The 25,940-nt window shown below is 30.9% G+C and overlaps 10 protein-coding genes across 10 annotated transcripts; 8 read left to right on the forward strand and 2 right to left on the reverse strand.

Annotated features, from left to right (window-relative positions):
• Positions 1–1,315: 1,315 nt before the first annotated feature.
• Positions 1,316–4,180, forward strand: TBLA0G00430 (uncharacterized protein; the record flags this gene model as incomplete). Its single annotated transcript, XM_004181463.1, has 1 exon — positions 1,316–4,180. The coding sequence occupies one exon, from the start codon at positions 1,316–1,318 to the stop codon at positions 4,178–4,180; it is 2,865 nt and encodes a 954-aa protein (XP_004181511.1).
• Positions 4,181–4,520: 340 nt separating this feature from the next.
• Positions 4,521–4,718, reverse strand: TMA7 (Tma7p; the record flags this gene model as incomplete). The annotated part of the gene is made up of 1 exon (XM_004181464.1): positions 4,521–4,718. One exon carries the CDS (start codon positions 4,716–4,718, stop codon positions 4,521–4,523), a length of 198 nt encoding a protein of 65 aa, XP_004181512.1.
• Positions 4,719–5,035: 317 nt separating this feature from the next.
• On the reverse strand, positions 5,036–7,462 carry GLN4 (glutamine--tRNA ligase; the record flags this gene model as incomplete). Its single annotated transcript, XM_004181465.1, has 1 exon — positions 5,036–7,462. The coding sequence occupies one exon, from the start codon at positions 7,460–7,462 to the stop codon at positions 5,036–5,038; it is 2,427 nt and encodes an 808-aa protein (XP_004181513.1).
• Positions 7,463–7,880: 418 nt separating this feature from the next.
• On the forward strand, positions 7,881–10,370 carry RED1 (Red1p; the record flags this gene model as incomplete). Its single annotated transcript, XM_004181466.1, has 1 exon — positions 7,881–10,370. One exon carries the CDS (start codon positions 7,881–7,883, stop codon positions 10,368–10,370), a length of 2,490 nt encoding a protein of 829 aa, XP_004181514.1.
• Positions 10,371–10,976: 606 nt separating this feature from the next.
• RPS28B (40S ribosomal protein eS28) lies at positions 10,977–11,180 on the forward strand (the record flags this gene model as incomplete). The annotated part of the gene is made up of 1 exon (XM_004181467.1): positions 10,977–11,180. The coding sequence occupies one exon, from the start codon at positions 10,977–10,979 to the stop codon at positions 11,178–11,180; it is 204 nt and encodes a 67-aa protein (XP_004181515.1).
• Positions 11,181–12,325: 1,145 nt separating this feature from the next.
• SWT1 (mRNA-processing endoribonuclease) lies at positions 12,326–13,921 on the forward strand (the record flags this gene model as incomplete). The annotated part of the gene is made up of 1 exon (XM_004181468.1): positions 12,326–13,921. The coding sequence occupies one exon, from the start codon at positions 12,326–12,328 to the stop codon at positions 13,919–13,921; it is 1,596 nt and encodes a 531-aa protein (XP_004181516.1).
• A 405-nt stretch (positions 13,922–14,326) lies between these two features.
• On the forward strand, positions 14,327–17,083 carry TBLA0G00490 (uncharacterized protein; the record flags this gene model as incomplete). The annotated part of the gene is made up of 1 exon (XM_004181469.1): positions 14,327–17,083. The coding sequence occupies one exon, from the start codon at positions 14,327–14,329 to the stop codon at positions 17,081–17,083; it is 2,757 nt and encodes a 918-aa protein (XP_004181517.1).
• A 1,104-nt stretch (positions 17,084–18,187) lies between these two features.
• On the forward strand, positions 18,188–19,003 carry TBLA0G00500 (SRP1/TIP1 family protein; the record flags this gene model as incomplete). The annotated part of the gene is made up of 1 exon (XM_004181470.1): positions 18,188–19,003. One exon carries the CDS (start codon positions 18,188–18,190, stop codon positions 19,001–19,003), a length of 816 nt encoding a protein of 271 aa, XP_004181518.1.
• Positions 19,004–19,779: 776 nt separating this feature from the next.
• Positions 19,780–22,587, forward strand: TBLA0G00510 (uncharacterized protein; the record flags this gene model as incomplete). Its single annotated transcript, XM_004181471.1, has 1 exon — positions 19,780–22,587. The coding sequence occupies one exon, from the start codon at positions 19,780–19,782 to the stop codon at positions 22,585–22,587; it is 2,808 nt and encodes a 935-aa protein (XP_004181519.1).
• Positions 22,588–23,042: 455 nt separating this feature from the next.
• On the forward strand, positions 23,043–25,679 carry TBLA0G00520 (uncharacterized protein; the record flags this gene model as incomplete). Its single annotated transcript, XM_004181472.1, has 1 exon — positions 23,043–25,679. One exon carries the CDS (start codon positions 23,043–23,045, stop codon positions 25,677–25,679), a length of 2,637 nt encoding a protein of 878 aa, XP_004181520.1.
• Between the last annotated feature and the right edge of the window lie 261 nt (positions 25,680–25,940).

Raw genomic sequence — 25,940 nt, forward strand, 5'->3', positions numbered from 1 at the left:
GTCTTTACATCTTAAACACTGTATAACAATGTCTAACTCTCTTGAATCCCAGTAAATATGAATATGTAAAACTCAGTGAAGTGTCACAAATTTTCCTTCACAACATGTCTTGAAGTTTTGAGCCAATCGGTAATGGCTCTACTTTTAACTATAAAAACCACAAAGAAAAGGGTTTACAAATAAATTTTTTAGAAGGAAGATAACCCGTTGGTTAAGTATCACTTTCTTTTTTATCTAAATTACTTACTAGATCGTATTACTTAGTTATCTTTATGGACTAATTTATCTCATTGGAAAGAAATTAACACGAAATAGGCAAAATAAAGCCTCAATGGTACTCCAAAAAAAATGTTCTTTGATCAGTTATTAGCTTGGTCTTCCAAAAATTATCTGAAATTGGGATTTATAGTATATGCTCTTTGATCTTCATTATATTAATATATTTAGCATTTCTGCTAAAAAAAACAAGAATTTTGGTATATATTATTAATAAAAAATACAGGGGAAAAGCTTGGGTTTTTTCTTATATTTAAGCGCCTAAACCTTACTTTAACTAGGTTTACTTTCGAAAAAAGATCATTAATTCTTTTAATCCTTTTTAACAACTAAATATATATTTCAAAAACGTTCAAAAATTTCTACGTAACCTGTTGTAAAAATAGTTATAGAAGCAAGAGCAAAAATTAAAATCAATGTTGAACTGGTTTTAAAGTATAGTTAGCGTCAGTAATGTTTTGTATAATTGCAACAGATGAAGTTGATTTTCTACGGTAGAATATTAACTAATACTGGCTATGGGTAAAGTAATTAGGAAAAAAAATAGTCAAGGTATTTATTTCATATATTCTAAAAAGATATATTTAATAAGCTTATACTACTTAGAGAATTTCCTTATATAGTCAAGGAACATTTCATTAGATATTACGTGACAAGGAAACCATGCACGTGACCGCATCGCATAATCCGCAGCGCAAATTTCTGGGGAGTTATTGGAGTTATGATATGGTAAGCATAGTAGTATAATGGAAAATAATCAATATATTAAGAAAAATAAAATTCAAATAAATTAATTTATTAGTATTTGCTAATATTATTTTTAATTGTAGAATATACGGAGAAATTGATTGATAATTTTATTCCATTGAAATTAATTGGCCAATTCCCAGTTCTGCTCTTTTTTAAAATTTGAAATTCAATTTAAAGAAAATTAGGGTAAAATTAAGCAAGAGAATTGCCCATTAGGTTAATTTAATCATAATATAGTGTTCAAATATTTATATATTGACTAAGAGCTTTGCTATATATATATATTATTATGGCTAGACTTCATAGGAGATTGAGAAAGTCTACCATCAGTAGAGCGGTTTTAACAGAAGATGGGATTCTTATCCGATCCCAGGGGATAGATCATAATCATAACCATAACCATGTTCATACTCATACTCATTATAATGACACTAATGAAGTTAGATTTGATAAGAAAAGTGAGAAAGCTGAGCGATCTAAAAAAATTAACTTTACGACAGATTCAGTTGATGATTTGTCATCCGAAGCTGTATTAGAACGGCCTCCAACGATTACAAGATTAAATGAAACAAATGGATTATACAATTATAATAATGAAGGATCTGATTCTGAGGCTGACAGAGATTTGCCCTCCTTTCTCGAGGAAGAGGAAGAGGAAGAGGAAGAGGAAGAGGAAGAAGAAGAAGAGGATATAGATGGTACTAATCACCGTACGAAGCATACGGAGGATGGTGCTGGTAGAGGATCTAGTGTAGATGAAGATGAGACTGAAACAGGCATACAGAATATGGGTACAGAAGAGGATGATGAAGATAATGAATTTTTCATCGGAGATGAATTTGGTTCACCATTTTATAAAACGGATCAAAGCAATAGTACTTTTTTTGAAACAGTTTCATTGATCAGTTGTGTCACTTGCCTAAGTGATTCCTATTCAACAACCTCTACAGTTATAAATAGCCCGACATCATCCAGAGGTACTACAGCCAATACAACAAGTAGCAATATAAATGTTAATAGATCACCATCATTTAGAGATTCAACACAAACGAATAACTCACACCATTCAAACCATTATTCTTCTGTAAATGGTCAATTTCCTGTGAATACAGTAATACCCTACTCCAGAATTTTATCGGCTCGTTACGTATCACCAATGCATTCAAATTCACAAGAGAATATTAGTGCGGATAAAGATAAAAATATGGACATTAAAGATAATTCTAGTAATAAGTCAGATCGTGATGCTACAATTGATATAGTTAGCAATGATAAGGATAATAAAAATATTCAAGATAGTAAAATCATAAACCTTAAAAATAGTATCAGATACAGTAGTATTTGTAAGGTAAATTCTAATTCTAAGGATACTTCTATCACTACCACTACTACTTCTACTACTGACGATGATAATAACGATGATGATAATGATGATTATAATAACGATAATACTATTGATCTACCAAATAATACTAATAATGATAATGATAATATTAAAAATATTAATTGCATTGATAAAAATAATAGCATACCAATCAATAATACCATAGATAGCAAAAACAATAACATTAGCCGTACTACTACTTCTAAAGGCACCAATACCAATATCCCTAGAAATACTGCAATTTTCAATAATTCAATAGATAGTACATTAAGCGATGCTGCTTCAACAAATAATATGGATACAACTTTCGATTCAAATCACCCTGATGCTAGCCTGCCGCAAACAAATCATTATATTGAAATATCATTTGCAAAACCAAGGAGACATGATGTAGTACCAAAGAGGCTCAGCTTATGTATAGAGAACTACCCACATTCTTTAAAATCAATTAAAACATTATCAAGCTTTGAGTCTTCTTCAGATATAGATGAAATCTTAAGATCATCGTTCTCCTATAAGAGCTCTAATAGCATTTATTCGAGCTTTTGTAATGATACGGATAAAAAAGATTCTCCAAATGACGATATAATTGAAGAAATATTATCAAGAAGTTACAAGAATTCGAAAAGAAATAGGTCGATTCTAGTTATTATAAATCAATTCGGTGGTAAAGGTAAGGCAAAAAAAATGTTCATTACAAAAGCAAAGCCAATATTACTTGCTAGTGGCTGTAAAATCGATGTCACTTATACTAGATATGCTCGCCACGCCATTGACATTGGTAAACATTTGGATATCGATAAGTATGATACAATTTTATGTGCTTCTGGTGATGGAATTCCATATGAAATCATTAATGGTCTTTACCAAAGACCAGATCGTGCAAAAGCTTTTGAAAAATTAGCCATCACTGAACTGCCTTGTGGATCTGGTAATGCAATGAGCGTATCATGTTTTTGGACAAATAATCCCTCGTATGCCGCATTGTCATTAGTTAAGTCAATTGAAAAAAGAATTGATTTAATGTGTGTTTCACAACCAAATTATCCTCCAAGATTATCTTTCTTATCACAAACATACGGCGTTATTGCTGAATCAGATATCAACACTGAATTCATTAGATGGTTAGGCTCTGCAAGATTTGAACTGGGAGTTGCATTTAATGTGTTACAAAGAAAAAAATATCCTTGTGAGCTATATGTAAAATATGTCGCACAGTCGAAAAATGATTTGAAGAATTTTTATTTAAATCATAAGAATAACGAGCAACAGTTTGATTTGGATGGTAATTATATATTTCATGAGGATCATAAAAACTCTCAAATAACCGAGGAAAGCTTTGATATTAAATATTCATATGACGATGAACTACCAGATGATTGGGTAAGAATTGACAAAGATTTAACAAAAAATTTGGGTATCTTTTATGCCGGCGAAATGCCCTACATTGCTGCTGATACTAAATTTTTTCCTGCTGCTTTGCCTTCTGATGGAGCAATTGATATGGTTTTAACTGATGCAAGGACACCGGTTACAAGAATGGTCCCCATTCTGTTAGCACTGGATAAAGGTTCACATGTGTTACAACCGGAAGTTTTACATTCAAAAATTTCAGCTTATAAATTAGTTCCAAAACTTTCTAATACAGTTGTCTCCGTTGATGGTGAAAAGTTTCCATTAGAGCCAATGATTGTTGAAGTGATGCCCAAGATTTGTAAGACTTTATTACGTAATGGTAGCTATGTTGAGACAGAATTTGAAACTATGTGAAGTTAACATTTTCAGCATACGTAGGCTCTCAAAATTATTATTAATTGTTGTTCTTTTCTGCCAGCCTAATCTACGATATATACAATAATAATTATACATAGAAAGCACTGTATAAACTCATTTTTCAGCATATAATTTGACGTTAATAGTTTTTAAATAAACGTTAATATAACAATTAGTTTAAAAAGAATTTTTTGATAAAATAACATTAATATCATATAAAATTATAAAAACCTATAATAGAAAAATATTAACTATTAGGCAGAATTATAGACGATGATTTATTCAAAACTTATATGCAAAATTGGAACGAATGAAGATATATATGATCTTCTATTATCTATTTTTTACCAGATTTTTTAATACCACCACCAACTAATGGCTTACCAGATTTGACATTAGCCATCATAGCCTTCTTTGCAGCAGCATCAGCTTTTTGCTTTTCTTTAAAAGCTAAATCTTCTGGATCCATATCATCTTGGTTATTCTTTTTTTTTTGCTTTAGAGGCTTTAATTTACCCCCTTTACGGCCAGACATTGTTATATTTGTATTAAATTAGTGGTTTTATTGAACCTTACTAATGAATTTGTTTGAGGTGAATAATTAAGTTTTTTTTAAAATGTTTTTTTTTCTTTTTGATGATAAAGATTGAAGTGCCTCTTTGGTAAACGCGTTAAGAAACGAAACGTAAATTGAAAAAAATTGCATTTCGAATTTAGATAATCTAAAAGTATTTCCCTATAAATAACAAAGACATGAATTGGTTATTTTTTAAATTTACACATATCAGTTAGATATATATTTATATATGCTAAGATACTTAATTTGCAAAAAATAAATGCATTTTTTTTTCATTATTTAGTGCTATCCTTTAAACTGACAATTCTATTCAATATTATCTTGTCGTCTGTACTTTCCTTATCTAGCGTAAAGTAACCGACTCTCATACCTTGGAATCTACAAATCTCCTTGCTTTTAACATCTTCTTCGACATAGAATTCATTGTCTTTGACAGAATCAACAACCCATGGTGAATTCTTAATAACATGATCAAAATTACTTTCAATAACAGAGTTTCTGAAAACAACTTCACTCTCTGGGTTAATGTCAGCTAAATAACCCTTTGGATTAGATGATGGGTTTTCAGATAGGAAAAGTTGATTGTAAACTCTAGTTTCTGCAACTTTAACTGGAGATTTATGTTTAACAGAAACTGGAACCCATTGGATATAAGTCTTTGGTTTCTTTGGCTTACCTCCTTGTGGTTCATTGTCATAATTGACATGAATTCTGATAATTTTACCATCTGAATCTCTTTCAACAGATTTGAAAGAAACTGTAAAAGGAACTCTAATTAAACCAACTGATTGATCAGGAGTTAATCTGAAAAATTCTTTATTAGAAGAATCTTCGGAAAAATCTGATCTTTCAATGTAGAATTTGTTGGTAAATGGAACATTTCTTTCACCAAATTCTGGAGTAGCTGGCCTGTATGGAATGGATACTAATTCTTCATAATCATCAGCTAAGTTATCAACAACAACTTCAATAGGATCTAGAATAAACATTAATCTTGGTGTTGAGTCTTCTAGGTACTTTCTAATAGCACTTTCAAATCTGGTAACTTGGATATTGGTTGTACTTGTGGTAACACCTAAAGTATTAATGAATGATAAAATACTGCCAGGTGGGACACCACGTCTTCTAATAGCTTCTAAAGTAAATAATCTTGGATCATCCCAACCTCTGACATATTTTTCTTCCACTAATTTAGCAATTTTTCTTTTAGATAATACAGTACCAGTAATATTTAGACGACCATATTCTCTTTGAGCTGGTCTAAAGACATGAACTTGATCACATAGCCATTCATAACTTTCCCTTGATAAGTAGAATTCTGTAGTACATAATGAATGGGTAATATTTTCAAAAGAATCAACCAAACAATGGGTGAAATCGTAAGTTGGATAAATCTTCCACTTAGTACCAGTTCTTGGATGTGGTGCGTTTAATACTCTATAAGCAATTAAATCCCACATTTGTGGACTTGGAGAAGTTAAATCTTGTTTCATTCTTAAGATAGCTTCACCTGGTTGATATTTACCATCTCTCATACTTCTAAATTCCTTTAGATTTTCTTCAATTGGTCTGTTACGATGAACGCAAGCAAATCGATCACCCCCAGGAGTACCATCTTCTTTGATACCACGGCCACGTTTAATTTCTTCTGCAGTACAATGGCAGATATAACCTTTATCGTTGTTGATTAAAACTTCTGCTAATTCATATAATTTATCAAAATAATCACTCGAATAAGTAATTTTCCATGGTTTAAAACCTAGCCAGGAAACCATTCTCTTAATAGATTCGAAATATTCAGGAGCCTCTGCTTCGGGATTGGTGTCATCAAATCTTAAATAACAGACACCATCATGATATTTAGCATAACCAAAGTTAACCATAATAGCCTTAGAATGACCAATGTGTAAATAACCATTTGGCTCAGGTGGGAATCTGGTACGAACTTTGCCACCTGTAATCTTTAAATGTTCTTTCATTAATTCTGGGAAAGCTTGTGGATTTTCACCTACTTTATGTAAATCACCCAAGAACCCTTCATTGAACATAGTTCTCTTAGGTCCAGTTTCTTCAATCTCCTTTTTATCATTTTTCTTCCCATTAGATCCTTTCTTCTTAGCATCACCACCTTTCTTCTTCTTAACTAAATCTCTTTCGTCCTTTGGACCCAAGACTTTTAAAATTTCCTGATCAATTATTGGTTTAAAAGAACGTGGATCAGCCCATTTCAATTCAGGTAGATTCTTAATATCAGCAAAAATACCTGGAACTAATGAATAACGTCCTTGTAAGATCTTTTCTTTGTTAGCTTCAATATATTTAATAACTTCTTCTCTAACTTGATCTTCAGTGACTTCAATGCCAACACCAGAATTTTCATTCAAGCCAGCAACAGTAGTAGCCGTACCATGTTCTTTAACATACTTGAAAGCAGCAGAGATTTGTAAATTAGTTTTTAAATCCTCTTTACAGATACCTTCAACAATTAAATTAGAGCCTGGCACCTCAGTACCTTTGACCAAGGATGCTAAATTATGAACTAATGCTCTGGTAGATCTGTTCCATGTATATTCAGTTGGAGCCTCCTTTATCAAAGCAGATAAGGATTCTGAAACTTTTTTATTTTTGGTGATTTCTTTCACTTTGGCATCTTCGAAACCAGCATTGGCAAAAAGGGTAGTCAATTCTTCGACAGAAGACATTATGTGAGCTAATGAATATATAAATATATACGGATAACTTACTGATATAGTAATGATCAAGAAACTGTAATTTATTATGGCAATACTTCAAAATTTTTCGTCATATTAAAAATATTTTTCATTTTCAAAATTTAGCAAATTTGCTTATTTTAGTATCTTATCGCTAAAATTTCTCGGTGAAAAATTTCCGAACCGTCCTAAGTGATTTCTATAAAGATCGGCGGCAAAATATTTTCTTAATATTTGGAGATCACCTTAAAAGATGAGATTTGCAAAATAAGTAAAATAAGAAAAGGGAAAAAAAAATTGAACTATTGATTAAAAACAAAAAAATTTAATAAAATATCAAAAATATTTCGAAATATATCAAATAAAACATTAAATAAAGAGCGTGTTAAATAGTGTGTCTAAAATAAAAATGGGTCAGCTTAAGGAACTCATTACTACTTTACTAGGGCCTACTGTGGAAAATAAATTAGAAAAATTTCCTGCAATAATTAATAATAATGTACCATTTGCTAATGTTAGAAGCTCAGCTACCGCTAAAAACTACTTGACTGTTTTGAATTTATTAGAAACTACAAGAGAAACCATTAAAAATCCTAGTTTTTTGTTGGGAATGATCACCTTAGGGATTGAATTGAATGCAAATGGGTTTTTACCGGATTCCTTCTGGTATCATATATTCATTTTGAAGCTATCACCAAAATTATATTTAGCAAAGGATTCACAATTATTGATATATTTATTCAGAAGAGGGATGATTATTGATAATTCAGTTTCTTGGAAATGTTTGGCGTTATTATCTAAAATTTTAAATGATTTGCCAGGAACAAGGAAAACTATTACAAATATGATCAGAGGAGATTGGTCTAAACCATTTGGAGATGTGTTAGACACATCGAAGGATTTTCAACAAATCTTTTTCACAGTATATCTGTTAGCAGTTTGTTTCCCCAGGAAATCAGAGAATGAAGTGGGGATAATTATGCCTCCAGAGATTTATGCCTCTTCAGATAAAAATATATTTATATTTAATCATGTTTCCTATCCATTAATTAGTTCTAATTCCTCCAAAGGTATCTTTAATTTTATTAGAGATATTTTTAATTATAACTTCCAGTCATTATCAAAGATAAAATCCATCACATATTCTTTTTCACATAATCCAAATAAAGTACAGGAATTTAACGCTGTAGATAATTTGAATAGAAAACAACCACTTTATTGTCAATTTATCTTCAATAATTTGTATATTTGGTTTAATGAAAATTTCCCTGTTGAAATTAATAGAAAATATATTGAATTAATTAAAACGTTGAAAGGGAATATTAGAATTACTTTTAAAGATGACATGAAAAAGGGAGAAGAATATATCAACACAATAAATATTTCATTAAAGAATTTTTTTGAAAAGACTAAATGGTTAGAATTTCAATTTGAAACAGAATTGAATTCAAAAATAATTTATGATGCTTTTAAGAATAGTGTTGTTAAGATAAGTCAAGCAGAAACTTATCTGCTACTTCAAACTAGTCAAGATGATATTAAAATGTCAGAAATTGAAGAGAGTGAAGAGGAAAGTGAAACTATTACAGCTAGCTCAGAAGGGATCTCTACTAATCATGTATCTGGGAATCAATTAACTGTTCGTTCAAACACTAAGTATACTGGTCAAAAACCAATGACCCCTGATAATTCTTCTTCAAAGGAGGTGAGTAATGATATTTGGGATATTTCGAATCCTGATTCAATATCAAACTCAATAGATAAATTACCTGAAGTAGATGCTGCTAGTACAAGCTTGTTAATTAATGGGAATAAGACACAGCAAAATAAAGTTGGTTCAAGCCTATTAACAAAACCAATTATGGTGTTAGATGATTCACCAACGGTAGATGCTCAGAAAAGGAAGAAAGTTAGAGCGTTTTCTAAGATTGATGAATTACCTGAAATACAACAAAATGAAATACCATCAAACCCTGTAATCTCGAAGTTACCGAGCAAAATTGCTATAGATGAACAGGATAAAATGCATGCACCTTCATTAGAAATTACCAACTGTATAATCTCTAACACAAATAATCAAGTAGCCAAAGCAAACAAAAAAGTAAAACAAGCAAATTCAATTATTGGAAATAAAGAAATTACACTCTTGGATTCAATTTTTGGTAGAGGTATTAACAAGAAGGAGAATTCAAAAACTAACAATAGAAAAATGAAAAAAAAAACTAAACCTCAAAAACAACAAAGTTTAGATATTTTTAATCCAATAGTTGATGTACCTTCTCAAATTGAAACAACAAATGCAAATAATATTACAAACAATACCTCCTCAGTAAGCAAGGAAGACATATTTATTAAAGAAGAAAATTGTAAGAAACATAAAGCAGAGGAAGAAATAGACATGAATCAAATTCCACTAATAAAGAAACCGCATATTTCAAATGTAGATGATGCTAGTTTAAAAGTTAGCACAAATAAAAAAAATAATATACCAAAACAACTATCTCATGATGACACATCGAGCAACTCCACCACGCTAATCGGAGATTCTGGATTGATTAAAAAGCCAGATAATCTATTCACAAATGTACTGGAACAACAGATCTATAATTCAGTCAACCATTTCACCAGTAACCTTACTAAGAAGATCAATTTGATCAATGAAGAGTTGAATCACAAGATAGCAAGCGAACTATCGGATAAATATCAAACACTCTTTGCCGAATTACAAACCAAATTCCAAGATGATGTCAATGAGATGGTGAAATTCACATCAAACATTCTCAATATGTTACAATTACCAGAACAAGAATTAGTAGCAATGATTCGGAGTCATAGTATTGTCAATTGTCCATCGAATAAGAATGTAGATCAGAAAACTACCAGCACGAATGGGGTATAATAACAAAATCTATCTCGTTGTCCCAATACGGAACCCGATACTTTATTCAATATTTGCAATTAATTTTTCATACAGAATTTTGTGTTTTCTTAGTTTTTTCTTTCCTTCACATATTTCTTTCTAATGTGTTTTCTCTCTGTCTTCTCCTTCTAGCGTCATTTTTTCTCTGTCTAACCGTCTCTGCCTAGCTTTTTCTTAATTCCTTCTAGGATTCTCGCTTCCGTCTAGAAAAAATTAAAACTCTCTCTAGGAAGCTTTCGGCCTGGCGGACTCTCCACAAACGACGCAACTTTTTTTTTCCAAGGATTCTGTTTTACAAGCTCGAAAATACAGTCTGCTCGTGGAAAACCCTTCCATCTTTGCTTTCGCACAATTTTACTTCACTTTTTGTTTGTTTGAAGCAAGCAGGTACCTTCAAGTTTCGTTGTCACCTTGATGGTCGTCGACGTCTTTTGTTTGTCGCAATAATGAATTACTGAATATTATATTCTTTTGTTCTAGATTATTAGATTTTAAGAAAATTTGTTTTTATTAGAGAAATTGTAGTCAATTTAACCACTAAGAACTTTGTTTTTATTCCACTACGAATCAAAGCATACATCAAAAATGGACTCCAAAACCCCAGTTACTCTAGCTAAGGTCATCAAGGTTTTAGGCCGTACCGGTTCTCGTGGTGGTGTCACCCAAGTTCGTGTTGAATTTTTGGACGATACTTCTCGTACCATTGTCAGAAACGTCAAGGGTCCAGTCAGAGAAAATGACATCTTAGTCTTAATGGAATCTGAACGTGAAGCCAGACGTTTACGTTAAGGAAATTTTATGTGATCAATTTAAATATATTATCTTTTTTTATTATACTTATCTTTTAATCTCATAATCCTTTTTCTAATTTCCCTCTAACAACAAACAAAAAATTCCAAAAAAAATGTTACAATCAAAATATTCTACGCATAATTTAAATAGTTATTAAGTATTAAAATTGAAAGGAGTCTTTTATATATCTCTTTTAGATCTCAAATACTATAATTTATTGATAGAAAAAATAAAAAAAGTTTTTAAAGATGGTCAATCCAATTGTACAATGAAAAAAATTGAATCCTAATAATGGTTCTCACAAAAGCTCCATTTGAAGACTAAAATTAACAGTAAAGCCAATCAAATTATGGAGTAAAGTTCAAATCCTTTAACCAGTTTTTTTTAATGAATCATTTTAAATGATGAAAAAAAAGCTACTTTGATTTTTTTAATTTTTAAAATACAAGATTATCAGTTATTTGTTGATTGATGTCAATATTAACCGTCTATAATCTTACGTTTGAATATATTACAAAGAAAAGTAAGTAATGAGTGGTGTTTTGTGAATTGTACTTTACTTAATCTCTAAGGGTTTTATAATGGGTTTTAAAGTATTTTTGCATTAGATTTTCTCTTTATTTTTTTGTTTTTTCATCTATTTATTATTGTGTATAAAACTATTTCTTTTTCAACGGCCTAGTTGATAACTATTATGTAACTATTTTAATATTTTGATTAATCTTTTATCTAATTCATCTGAATACTTTATATAGTCAATTACAACTGCTTGTGTATCTCGTTATAGATGTGTATAAATCATTCAATATTATTATTTTCATATTTTATGTCAATCCTTCTTACCGCTCAACCGGGTAATGCTTTTATTAAGCTAAAAATAAAAAAGTTGAGAAAATTAATTTAAAAGCATTAAATTGGTAAAAAAAACATGCTAGCAGTTCTGTATCATTCTTCTACTTAAATAATTTGTTGATGATAAATATTATTGCGCATATGAGTATTTATTACAACATCCTATAAACTCGGAAGAGAAAGCTTGTCTTAATAAATATCCAAAAAAAAATAGAAAAAAATAGAAAATAAGCAGTTTGTATACAATATTTATACTATCAAAATACAATTTACTAGATTCACTCTTTCCAATGGCATTAGATTCGATTTATGGAAAGGGGAGTCACAAAATTAAAAATACTGAACATGATACAAATCAAAATATTACGGATAATAATCTGAACACAAGTGACACAGAAATTGATGAAAACCATAGAACTATTAATAGTAATATTGCATTAGCTATAAGGAAGAATCTGGACCATATTACTGATTTTAATGTGAATGGGAAATATAGTCTTGAAGATTTAGAAAATGCTATGTTTGGAGAATCAAAACCATTAGGTGAATATAAAAATATTGATAAAGACGGTGATTTTACTATGATGGATATTGATAAAGATGAAGATATAAAATTTGTTTCTCAAATTATTCGAAATCAACGAGCGAATTCTAATTTTATGGCTCAATTAACACGTTCAAGAAGTAATTCTCTTTATGACTATTCAAATGATATGATAAATCCATCAGTTACTCCTGTTCCATATAATTCGATTCAGAGTTCTACGAGATCTACAATATTTGTAGTTGATACTAATTTTATCATATCTCATTTAAACACTTTAGAAGGTTTAAGAACTTTGAGTGAACAATATCATCATACAATTATGATCCCCATGACGGTAGTAAAAGAATTGGATGGTTTAAAACATTCTGAAAAAATTGTCAAGCATCTAAAGGAACAGAAGCGTTCTAATTCTCACGATGATGAAGAAGAGCGTGCTGTTGGCCAATTGGCACGTTGGGCAAATAGCTGGATTTATAAAAACTTGGCAAATAGAGATTCAGGAATTGCAGTTCAACGACATTCAGAAAAATTGGATAAAACTTGTATAAAAGATGATGCCATCTTGGATTGTTGTCTTTTTTTCAACCAAGAATCAAGCCCCTTTTCATTAGTTGTATTGCTATCCAATGATAAAAATCTTTGTTTAAGAGCTCTAGGAGAAGATATTTTAACCATTTCGTTTACTAAAACAATGAATTCAAAATTAATAGCCTCTACAACATATCAAGAATTCCTTACCAGACAACAAAAATATCAAACATCATTATCCACCAATTCCACTATAATAAATTCTCCACTGATTAACAATAATATTTTGATTCCACAGCCCAATTGTGCCGGTACTGCTCCTCATAATAACAGTGAATCGCAATGCCATATTGAACAACAATTTCAAAATACACAACAAGCTCAATATCAAATCCCAGTAGATTTTGTTCAAGCAACAAATTATATATTTGAGCAAACACAATCATATCTTATATATGCCATAAACAGCATTATGTTTGATTCTTATGGTGATGATTTATCACTTCTGGATTATAACGTTGATAGTATTACTACAATTACTGATTGCGTCAATATCTTATACAAATACTGGTCATCAGTATTTAGTGAGTTTTTCAAGAATACACAGATCCATCAAGACTCTTGGACAGAATTCCCAAGCCAATTATCCTATATTCCAACTACTCCGAATATATTACAAATATTTTTAAAATTCTGGTCCAATATTCTAAAAATATTGTACAGCCCTAGTGACCTTCAATATAGAGATACAATATCTACTGAAATACAGAAATGGCACGAAATATCTTTATTATTTACAAATCCAAATTAATGTGCCTCACAATCTACCACTCAGAAAATTCTTCATTTTTTGCTTGTCATTTACTGTCATGGCAATTTGTCAATATTATTAAGCCACACGATAATATATATCTTGCCTAAATTTTTCTCCGTCCACTTATATACGCGGATTTAACTCAAGTGGGAAACTGTTGAATCCGTTTCCAAGTGGAAATTAGAGGAAAATGGAAATAACAAATGATGAGCAAATAAACCAAAATGATTAAAGATTAAATTTAAAAGTATATTACCTTTCATTGTGTAGTGTACTATATGTATTACAAACTAAAAATAGTCGGTACTTCTGCCATATTATCCAGAAAAAAACTAAAAAAAGACATATCGTTGTTGTAATTATTGTTGATTTTAAATATCTTACATTTGATAAAAAATAAATATGCTACCGTCTATTGAATCAAGCAAAATATCCAAAAATTCACCAGAATCATCTGCAGTTAATAAGCCACCGAGAAAGAAGAGACGCTCTACTATCAAATCTTGCTCATTTTGCCGTAGAAGAAAGTTAAAATGTGACAAATCAAAGCCTTTATGTTCCACATGTAGAGCTAGAAATTTCACAGAATGTATCTATTCTGATGCCATTAATAACCCTGAAAATGACTTAGATAGGCCAATGTCTTCAGATGTTGTCAATGGAGAACATCCGGAGCTTTCTATTAATCCATCAGTCCATTCTTTAAAATATCAAAATTTCCAACTAATGCCTTTACAACAGGCATCTAAGCTAAGATTTGTTAACACACAAAGTACGGGATCTCAATACAGATTATGTGAGAGAGATACAGAAATGCTGGAAAGTTTTTCAGGAAGAGTCAACCCACTAAGAAAGATATATTTTGCACAACTGAAAGAGAATGGTAGATCAATTTGTTTTGGTCCTACTTCAATGAAATGTTTTAGTCATATGGGTGGTCAGTTTCTATTTATTGGTCAACCAAATATGTGGAATATTGTAAAGCGAGCTAGAAAAAAATGGAAAGCCCAGCATGATTTTTCCATGTTAAGAGAATTAGAATCCATGGAAGATACTTATACACATGATTCTACTTCATTAATTGATGAAGTTTGTAAATCATTGCCATCATATGATAATATCATTAAAGATATTGAAACTTTTTTCCAAGATTCACAGTTATATATATATAACAATACTTTAGACAAAAATAAAGTATTTAGTGATTTTTATACTTATTTTTCTCCAAGCTCTGATTTGGATGAATTTGGCCATAGATCAGTATCAAGTATTCGATGTGATATTAAGAAGAACCATTTCAAAATAGGTGTTATTATAATGATTATAGCTTTAACGAGGTTTTATTCTACAATCCCCCCTGCAATTGAGAAATTTTTAATTATGCTATCAGGATTTTCAATGGCCAAAATATTTTATGTGGAAAGAGCCCAATTTTTATTCTTAAGAATCATTTACAGATCAATATACATTTCTAACGATGGTGATAATTCAACACTGGTAGATTTAACAACAAGCTTATGTTCCACTTGTACAACTTTAGGTTTTAATCATGATATTGAATTAATTTTTGAAAACAAAGAGAATGTTGTAGGTAGATTGGAAACGTTGAAAAATTTATGGTACTGGAGTTTATTATTTGATTTAGAGGTTTCATATGGAATTGGAAAACCAATGTTTATTAGTCCAGATTATTTTTATGAATTTTCTGGTGAATTGGATGATAATTCACCAACTTTTATGGGATTAATGAAGAGATTTTTGAAAATTACAAGGCCAATGTTAAGAAGAATTTTATCAAGTACTAAAGTTGCTGATTTTAGTCAAGATGAAGAACTATTACTGACCTTTATAGAAAAAGAATTCCCACAAATGAAGTTTTATCTTGATAAGAAAGATATCGGTAGAACTGATTTTAATAACACAAGATTTTTAGCTTCTGCTATTTCGATGCTAGTGGGTAATTATTGCATGAGATTTGCGTATTTAAATGAGCATACTCAACAAGTGAATGTTGGTATTATGAAATCAACTTTATTGGCATTAAGTCTTTCTACGAATCTAATGATAAGAACATACTTGATGGATTTAAATATGTACCCACATATGATGTCTAAAGATTTTATAGAGCCAACTCCATATATGTCTCTAGCTGTTTCTATGATTGAATCTCTATTAGCACGCTCAATGTGTAGCTTTATGGTAATGATATTTTACAGGTTGACCGATACCGGGAATCCTCCACTATTTCTCAGTAGAGATGAAAGCAAATTAAAGATCTCTTTGGATTCATTAAGAAGCAATAGTGAAGATTTTTCCTTGGTATCTGCCTTTGAAAAATTCTGCGAAATATTTGATAGATGGGCCTTGCCTGATGATCCAAACATGCAACTATTGATGCGTAGATCTTATTTCTATGTTATTTCTACTACCTTGGAGAGATTAGTTAGAAAAATTTTTAAGAAACTTGTAAATCATCGTAAAGATTTTGAAAAACTTTGGATTTCTCAAAACTATAAAACTTTACAAGCTACTTTTGGGAATAACTTTTTGAATTGCAGCAATTTAAATAATTCCCATACTAAAAGCTCGAAAGGGTCTAATACTTATAATAATTCTTTTAATAAATCTTCTCATCTCACAAGAACTAATGTCAATAACAAAATTAGTGATTCTGATGAACAAGCTACTTGTATATCTACCTCTCTGCCTTCTCAAGAGTCGCAAAATACTACACTGGCATATCATTTAACAAACGATATATCATCTTCAGCTAGCATTCCAACAGTACTTCATAGCACCTATAATGCTTCTCCATCTGTAAAGGATCACTTGGCACCAACACCAAATACTAATTCATTTGAAAGTAAGGTTGCAACTTCCAGTATGGCACCTGTTAATGACATGAATATGCATGCATCTAGTAATATCAATAAAACATCAAATTCTACAAATAGACCGATCGATTCAAATCACCCACCAGTATCTGTTTGGAATTTCAAGAGGAATAATTTTCAAGATAAAGAAAAGGGATATGAGGAATTATTCAACGATTTCTGGATCACTTACAACCAAGGATTCGAAAATGTTTTTAATGATACTGAAACAGCATCAATTGTCGATGAATTATCATTATTTGATGATTTATCCTTATTTAACTAAGAACTGGACTACAAACAAGGAAAACAGTATATATCAGGCACACTATGGCCCAATATATTTAAGTTCGTGTTTGGTTACTATATAGACAATTGTGCTGTCTAAATACTTTTTGCGTAAACGGAGTAAATCTTTAATATATTCTTTCAGAATAGCAGCTGGAGTATGTTTTCATAGAAAATATAAACTATAACTTCCCAACAAATAGATTGCACAATACATATTTAATTCAATTCACGTAATTATAAGATTATTTACCGGGACCAAATTGTTCAAAAGTAAAATTAATACTTCCCTATTAGATCTTCTAGTATTTTTCATTCTTTTTTTCACCCTCAATAGTTCTCGTAATCCTGTACTGTTTTGTAAACTAAATCAGTTGCCTACTTTTATTTCGTGAATTCTTGTTGATATATCTAATTCGGATACGAAATAAAATTATTTGCCTGTAAGGCTTTCCCAGAAAAATTTTGATGAAATAAATTTTAAGAATAAATAAACAATTGTAGGTTAAACTTAATCTGGGATGATTTGCTCATGAGTTGCTATATTTGGTAACCTCAACCTTAAAGCTGTATTCTTGACTAAATAATGCAGAAGAGAGAACTTTGGGAATGGGAATGGATTCAGGGTCTTTTTAACCGTAAAAAGTAAAGATCAGATGCGCAAGGGTTTGTTTGTTTATTATGTTAGAATAAACTTAAAATTTTAAGAATATTAACTTAGCTTGGAAGAAATCCATTGATCAGCAATCTAAACAAATATGTATTTCATACAGTAACAGGCAACAGTGTATGTCCTAAACCTTTGCTATCCTAATAATGCGTGTGGTTTAAACTTGTAGTTTAAGCTACCAAGTTAAGAATGTAAACATCTTTGACAAGCACGAAAAATGGTAAAAGAAGTGTACTATTCATTTGAATGTTCTTGAATGTGTATCTCATATTTTAAGGTATATAAGGATCACAAAATGTTTTTATCATCTGAATATCATTGTCAATATACCCCTTATAATAGAAACATAACCAAAACCTTTACATTCGTTTTCTGCGCTAGAAATATAACCAAAACCTTTCCATTCGTTCCTTACAATACTAAATTACAACAATGTCCATGTCAATCGCTAAATATGTTGCCTTAGTTGCTGCTGCTGCTTCTGTTGCACAAGCCGACAGAGAAGCTGCCATGGTTTCTTTGAAAGTTTACATGGATGACATTGGTTCTCACATGAAAGAATACCTTTCTATGCAAAAGGCTAACCCAGATCAATCCATCCCACCAGGAATTTTATCTGCTTATGCTGCCAAGATGACAGCTAAGGATGACTCTTATACCACCTTCTTTTCTAATATTGATGATTCTTATATTCAATACATGGTTACTGGTGTCCCATGGTATTCTTCTAGATTAGAACCAGCTATTGTTTCTGCCTTAGCATCTGCTGGTTTGAAAGACTCTCATGCCACTTCTACCTCTTCTTCTTCTTCTCTTACCCCAGTTTTAGCATCTTCTTCTGCTAGTACTTTCACTTCCTCATCCTCCCTTACCCCAGTTCTTGCTTCTTCTCCTGCACCTGGTTACCACAATGGCACTAATTCGTCTTCTATTTCATCTGGTCCTTCCTCATCTACTTTGACCTCTATTACTTCTAACATTTCTGTTGTTACTAATTCATCCTCCTCAGCTACTAAATCTTTGACCTCAATTATTAAATCTTCATCCTCTGTTACTAAACCAGTTACTACATCTATTACTAAATCTGTCACCAAATCTGTCACCAAATCTGTCACTAAGTCTGCATCTAAATCTGCCACTAAATCATCATCTTCTGTTACTGTTAGTGAGCAAACTAAAAATGCTGCTGGTAAGGTTGCTGCTGGTTTAGGTGCTGGTTGTGCTGTTGCTGCCGCTTTGTTGTTATAGGTTAATAACAATATGCTCTTTCTTTCCTATTCTATTATTATTGTATTCTTAATGGTGGTATTAAAAATATGTTAGCAATATGATTTTGTTTTTTTCATTCAGATATCTATTACGAGATTAGTTGCTTTACATTACTACTTTCTACCAAGATATTTTTTCTTTATAAGATTATATTATTGTTATTGTTACACTTATATAAAGACTCTAAATAGTTAATTTCTAATATTATTGTTATTGTTACACTTATATAAAGACTCTAAATAGTTAATTTCTAATATTTTATCTCTTGCTATAGATTTATAAAAAGTGATGTAATTTTTAAACTCCGAATTTATTATATCCTCGGCTCTAACATTTTATTTTTTGTTAGTATAAAAATTTAGAAGGCAGAATTAGCCATCTTTATATTAGAGATATATTAACTTTTTTAAAGACTTAGTAAATGTATATCACTTTACAGAACCTGTTTTTTAATAAAACTTAATTATATCACAAAGATTCATACTTTGAATCGGTGAAATATTAATGTTTAAATTACAAATTTTAAGAAAAATATATTCTTTTTTCTAATAATAGATATACTTGGTATTAACCACTTCTCTTTGATCCTCGTATATAATTATTGAGGTTGATTCTAATTATCATTATAGAAAGAGCCATTTACAACTGTTGAGTAGAGATTATTTCAATTTGAATTAAAAAAAAAAATGGCCCTATTAGAGCCCGATTCCAATTCAACTGCAGAGATGGCTCATATCCACTCCGCATTAGATAATATGCCAAATAATTCAATCACTCATAATAGACTCGAAACATCTATTAGTTCTTCTTCTAATGATATCGAAAAATCTAATAATACTTCTCCTAATATCACTTTAGAAACAACAAGTAATACTATTTCACGACCTTCAACAACAACAGGTAATTGCAATCTAAGAAATGGGTCACAGAAGCACTATAGACAGCGAGCATCACAAATATCAGGAACTAGAAAGAAGAGGAAAACTATTATTAAAACATGTTTGTTTTGTCGTGAAAAAAAATTAAAATGTGATAAGAGGAGACCCTTATGCTCATCATGTATAGCTCGAAATTTTACTGAATGTGTTTATGTAGATGCTAATGGTAATCCCTTAGTACAAGATTTCCATCCTTCTTCAGATAATTTGACTTCGACATCAGATGGAACTATGTTCAATAATTCTTCAAATATAAGTTCCGCAAATTCGTTGATTGGGGAAATTCATAGCACTACTTCTGAATCTTCTGATTCGATACCAAAATATCAATCCTCTAGGGCAGAAAATGAAATTATTAGACAGAATATGGAAGCAGAATATAACAGCTCTGATCCAATCAGTGAGAAAACAAATGTTAATCCTCTATCAGAAATATATTATGCCCAGGTTAAAAAATCGGGAAGAATCATAACAAGTGGGCCAACCTCCATGAGATGCTTTGCTAATAAAGGTGTCCAAAGATTTATTGATAAGCATGCATTCTTTTGGCATGTTGTTAAAAAGGCAAGAATGAAATGGAAAAATAAACATAATTTTTCGATGTTAAAAGAATTAGGGTCTATCGGTGAAGATTATGGTACACTCTCGAAATCTTTAATAACAGATGTATGCAAGGTTTTACCAAGCTACGAGGCAATGATATCTTGTATTGAAAGATTCTTTTCCGAATTTGAATTATATCCATACTCCAGCGCTATTGATAAAGCTAAATTGTATACCGATTTTTATACCTCCTTTGTACCTGATACTGAAGTAAATTCGACTGGTGAAAGGCAAATCGTAAATATAATTGTAGACGCCAAGAAAAATTATTACAGAAGCGCCGTAATTATAATGATTTTAGCGATGACTAAATTTTTTTCACAAATTCCAGCACCTATTGAAAAATTTTTAATTTTATTGACCGGTTGCTCCATGGGAAAGATTTATTATATTGAAAGAGCTCAATTTTTATTGTTAAGGATCGTCCATAGGTCTACATACATTTCGGATGGTGGCGATTCTTCTACTTTAATTGAGTTATGTGCAGAACTATGTAATACCTGTACTGTGATTGGTTTGAATCGTGATATCGATGAAACTTTTAAAGATATGGGTGAATTAATAGGGAAAGCTCCTAAATTGAAGAATTTATGGTTATGGGCATTGTATGTGGATTATCAAATTTCATTTGAGATGGGTAAACCCATGTTTGTTACATTGGATATTTTCAATGATTTTAGGAAGGGGAATGTACTGAATGTTGAGGATGGGGATATTGATGAACCTAATAACGGTAGATTTATGAATTTGATGAAAAGATATTTAAGGATTGTACGTCCGATGTTAAGAAGGATTTTATCAGTTAATGGAACTCCTGATTTTGAACAAGATGAAGAACTTTTACTGAGTTTTATTGAGAATGAATTTCCTTCTATTGATAATTATACTGATGAGTTTAAAATATTTGGCGTTGATTTATGTGAAATTCGGATTTTATCCTCATGTATAGCCATGTTAATATGTAATTATTGTATTAGATTTTCATATCTTCATGTGCATAATATTCACATAAAAGTTGGCTTTACCAAAGCTAGTTTTGTATCTTTTAGTCTTTCTACGAATTTATTAATTCGATGTTTTGAAATAGATAAATTAAAATTTCCTGATATGATAAATCCAAGTTGTAAAGAAGTAACTCCATATATCGCACTTGCAGTTAATATGACTGCTAGTATATTAAAGAGATCTTTAATTTCCTTCGTGGTAATGACACATTACAAATTGACAACCATGTGTAATCCACCTTCGTTTTTAAATAGGGATGATACCAAATTAAAAATTGAGTTGAATTCATTAAGAAGCAACATTAACGATTTTTCACTGGCATCAGCGTTCGATGCATTTTGCGAAATTTTTGATAGATGGGCCATCCCCAAGGATCCTAATATGCAGCAAGTCATGTGTCGATCATATCAATTTGTGATATCAACTACGTTAGAAAGAATTGGAAGGAAAATTTTAAAGAAAATATTAGCACATAGATATAAGACGGAAAATATTTGGATTAATAAAAATAGTAAGAATCTGGCAGCGAAGTTTGGTTCAAGTTTCCGCAACTCCTTACCAACTGAAGAATTCGTTAGACAAAATTATTCTTTAAACCAACATTTAATTGATACTAAGAACTCCACTAAGTCATCTATAATAATTACTAACACACAATCTATGGCAACTACAGACACTACAACTACTTCTTCCAATATTACAACTACAACACCGGCTACTGGCAATAGTAGTACGACAAACTACGACATTCAAAACCCTACATCGATTAATCCCACTGAAGGGAGTCAAATGCCGGTTGACCTGACTTATGGAACAACCATTGACTCTTCAAAAGATGCCAGCCCCGTGGTTCAAAATAACACTAACATAGAGGACGATGACACAAACTTCAAAGAGATGTACGAAGAATTTTGGGCTGTTTACAATGATGGCTTCCAAAATGTGTTTGATGAAGCTGATTCTAACGAAATAGCAGAAGGTCTTGAAATGTTTGAAGACCTGGCGTTATTTAATTAGCCAACTATAAATCAATTTCCACATAAACTCAGCCTTCACTCCGATATAATAGTTATTTTTAACCTGATATTTTACTATGAATTGCGACTAAATAAAATGCTAAGTAACTTGTTTTGCTGGGCGACTGATTTCAACCGTTACTATGTGTAAAAGTCATATACTCGTCCTTGTTTTCCTACTCAATGGCCTTTTTCATTAGGTTTAATTTGCCTAAATGAACCTTTTGATACCTTAAAGCCGCGGGTATAATGTTCCGAGAATCTGAAAATATTCTAGAATACATGATTTAACTTTAAAATACGCTAATTATTGATAAGCATAATTCATAGAGTAACCTCCATTTAAAAAAACGTCATCGCAACTATTTTTCTACTGCAACATCTGCAACTGCAGCAAGCTGAGCATAACGTTGATTCTGTAGTAAGTGAAACACTTAATTGTCTAGAAAGGAAGCAATGAACAATTCATCAGATAATATAGGGAATGAGAATCCACCATTGAAGAAAAAAAGACGTACTATTATCAAAACTTGCACATTTTGTAGGAAGAGAAAGCTCAAATGTGATAAACGCAAGCCAAGATGCTCTTCTTGTGTCACAAGAAACCTCCCAGAGTGTGTTTACATTGATGGTACAGGGAGCGGCGCTACCAGCCCAGATACTCCATCCTCTAGTACTGGAAATGCTAAGAATTATTCTACTGGTGTAATTTTACCAGCTAGTGTTGGTGAGTACAATTATAACTTATCTCCTCGCCAATCGTCGGGAATTGTTTCGAAGAGAAAGTCTACAGAGAGTGTTATAGACTGTAGTAATTGTAAGATAACTTCTAGTATTAATTCCGATTTGAATACAAATACCAAACAAACCACAACCACAAATATAAACGCACATTCAAATTCAGATACATTGGGTTGTAATCATGTATCTTGCACTAATCCTCATTCAGGGGTTGTGAATATTTTAGACGCAGAGTATAGAGCATGTTATCCTCAATCAATAACTATGAATAGCATTCCTAATTCTATTAACCCCTTAAGTACAGTCTACATTATGCAAATGAAACCTACAGGTAAGATCTTATGTTTTGGGCCTACATCTATACGAAGTTTTATGCATCTTTATATACAACATTTTCAAATGCATAAACAAGTTTGGTCTCATTGGCAGACAGTACGATCTGCCAGATCTCGTTGGAAACTACAGCATAATTTCTCTATGCTAAAAGAATTATATTCAGTAGAAGAATTATATACTCATGATTCAAATTGTATGATTGACGAATTATGTGCAGCTTTACCCACATATGAGGAAATTTTAAGATGTATTGAAACTTTTTTCAATGAAAGTGAACTTTATATCTATAATAATGTATTAGATAAGAATAAAGTACTGAATGATTTTTATAGAGAATTCACTCCTACCTTGGGAACTAATGCAGATAATACAAGAAATATAGTTGGTATAAAAGTGGATCGAAAAAAGAATTTCTTCAAATCGGGTGTTATTCTAATGATTTTATGTTTAACAAAATGGTTTTCGGCAGTACCACCAGCTGTTAATAAGTTTTTAATATTCTTGACTGGATTTTCATCATCCAAGATATACTATGTTGAACGGGCTCAATTTTTATTATTACGGATTTTCCATAGATCTATCTATCACTCTAATGGTGGTGATAACTCAACGTTGATTGATTTGACAAGTGATTTATGTACCAACTGTACTATCACTGGATTAAGTCATAATATTGATACTTTGTTCAAAGGTAAAGAAGATATAGTAGGACGTTTAGATACCTTAAAGAATTTATGGATATGGTGTTTGTATGTAGATTTTGATGTTTCCTTCCATGTTGGTAAACCTTTTTTCATTAGTAAAGACTATTTTTTTGAATTTTCGGGAGAATTAAATGATAGTTCTCAAACTTTTATGGGGTTGATAAAAAGGTTTTTAAAATTATCTAGACCAATGTTCCGCAGAATGATGGATAGAGAACAAAGACCTGATTTACGTCAAGATGAAGAATTGATCATAACATTCATCGAAAGTGAATTCCCTTCGATTAAATATTACACTGATGAACATGAAATTTATAAAGTGAATATTAATAATATTAGGGTTTTAGCATCTTCATTATCAATGCTAGTATGCAATTATGCAGTACGGTTTGTAATTTTAAAGGAGCATGACATGCACGTTAAAGTTGGTTTCATAACTGCTGCCTTTGTGGCATTTAGTCTTTCCACTAATCTTTTAATTAGATGTTTTGAGATTGATAAATTAAAATATCCAAAAATGATTGATCCAAGTTGTAAAGAAGTCACCCCATACGTTGCACTAGCAAATTATATGACTACGCCTGCGTTATCTCGATCTTTGTTAAGTTTTATAATGATTATCCATTTCAAATTAACTACACTTTCAAGTCCACCATTATTTTTAATACATGATGAATCAAAGATAAAATTTCATCTTGATTCATTGAGAGGGCCAGATCAAGATTTTTCCTTGGAGTCATCATTTGATGCGTTTTGTAAAATATTTGATCGATGGGCTTTGCCAAAGGATCCTGATATGCATCAAGTCATGCGTCGTTCTTATTCATTCATAATAGCCACCACGGTGGAAAGATTGGGTAGAAATATTCTAACAAAGATACTAGATCATAGGAAAGATTTTGAAGCCACATGGTTTGCTAAATCAAAGGCAAATACTGGATTACAATCATCTGCTAGTAGTAGTTCAGTACTTAATGTAGTTCAGGAAGATCCTACTTCAGTTGATAATGGTGAATCTCCTTCTTCTGATGCTACAGATGTGATTTCCACTTCTAGTAATAATCCTATTAATACACATACTAATACCACCACCATCAATAATAGTAATAATATTGATTCTAATATTACAAATGCTAATATACCAAGAAATGAAGCATCAGCTACGCCCAATAATGCCAATATTAACTCTCGTTTTTATCAAGAATTTTGGAACACTTATAATCAAGGATTTGAAGATATCTTTAATGATTCCGATACCAAAGAAATTCTTGATGAACTTTCATTGTTCGATGATTTGGAGTTATTTGGATAGATAATCAATAATAATATATATGCATGTAATATTTTTAAGATACCTTATAATTCGTTCAATTTAATCATGTAAGTCTTAGATTTAAGATGAGATATATTTAAATAAATATTTATATATCGTTATGAGCCCTGTTTCTAGAATTTCCCCGAATAAGTAGGTAAATAAAAAATAAAAATAAAAAATATAAAAAAAAAAAAAAAAAAAAAAAGAATCCATGTTTTCAATTTGAAAATTATATACAAAAATAAAAGATAAATACGT

The sequence above is a fragment of the Henningerozyma blattae genome, chromosome 7 (assembly GCF_000315915.1).
Source record: "Henningerozyma blattae CBS 6284 chromosome 7, complete genome".
NCBI classification, from domain to species: Eukaryota; Fungi; Ascomycota; class Saccharomycetes; order Saccharomycetales; family Saccharomycetaceae; genus Henningerozyma; species Henningerozyma blattae.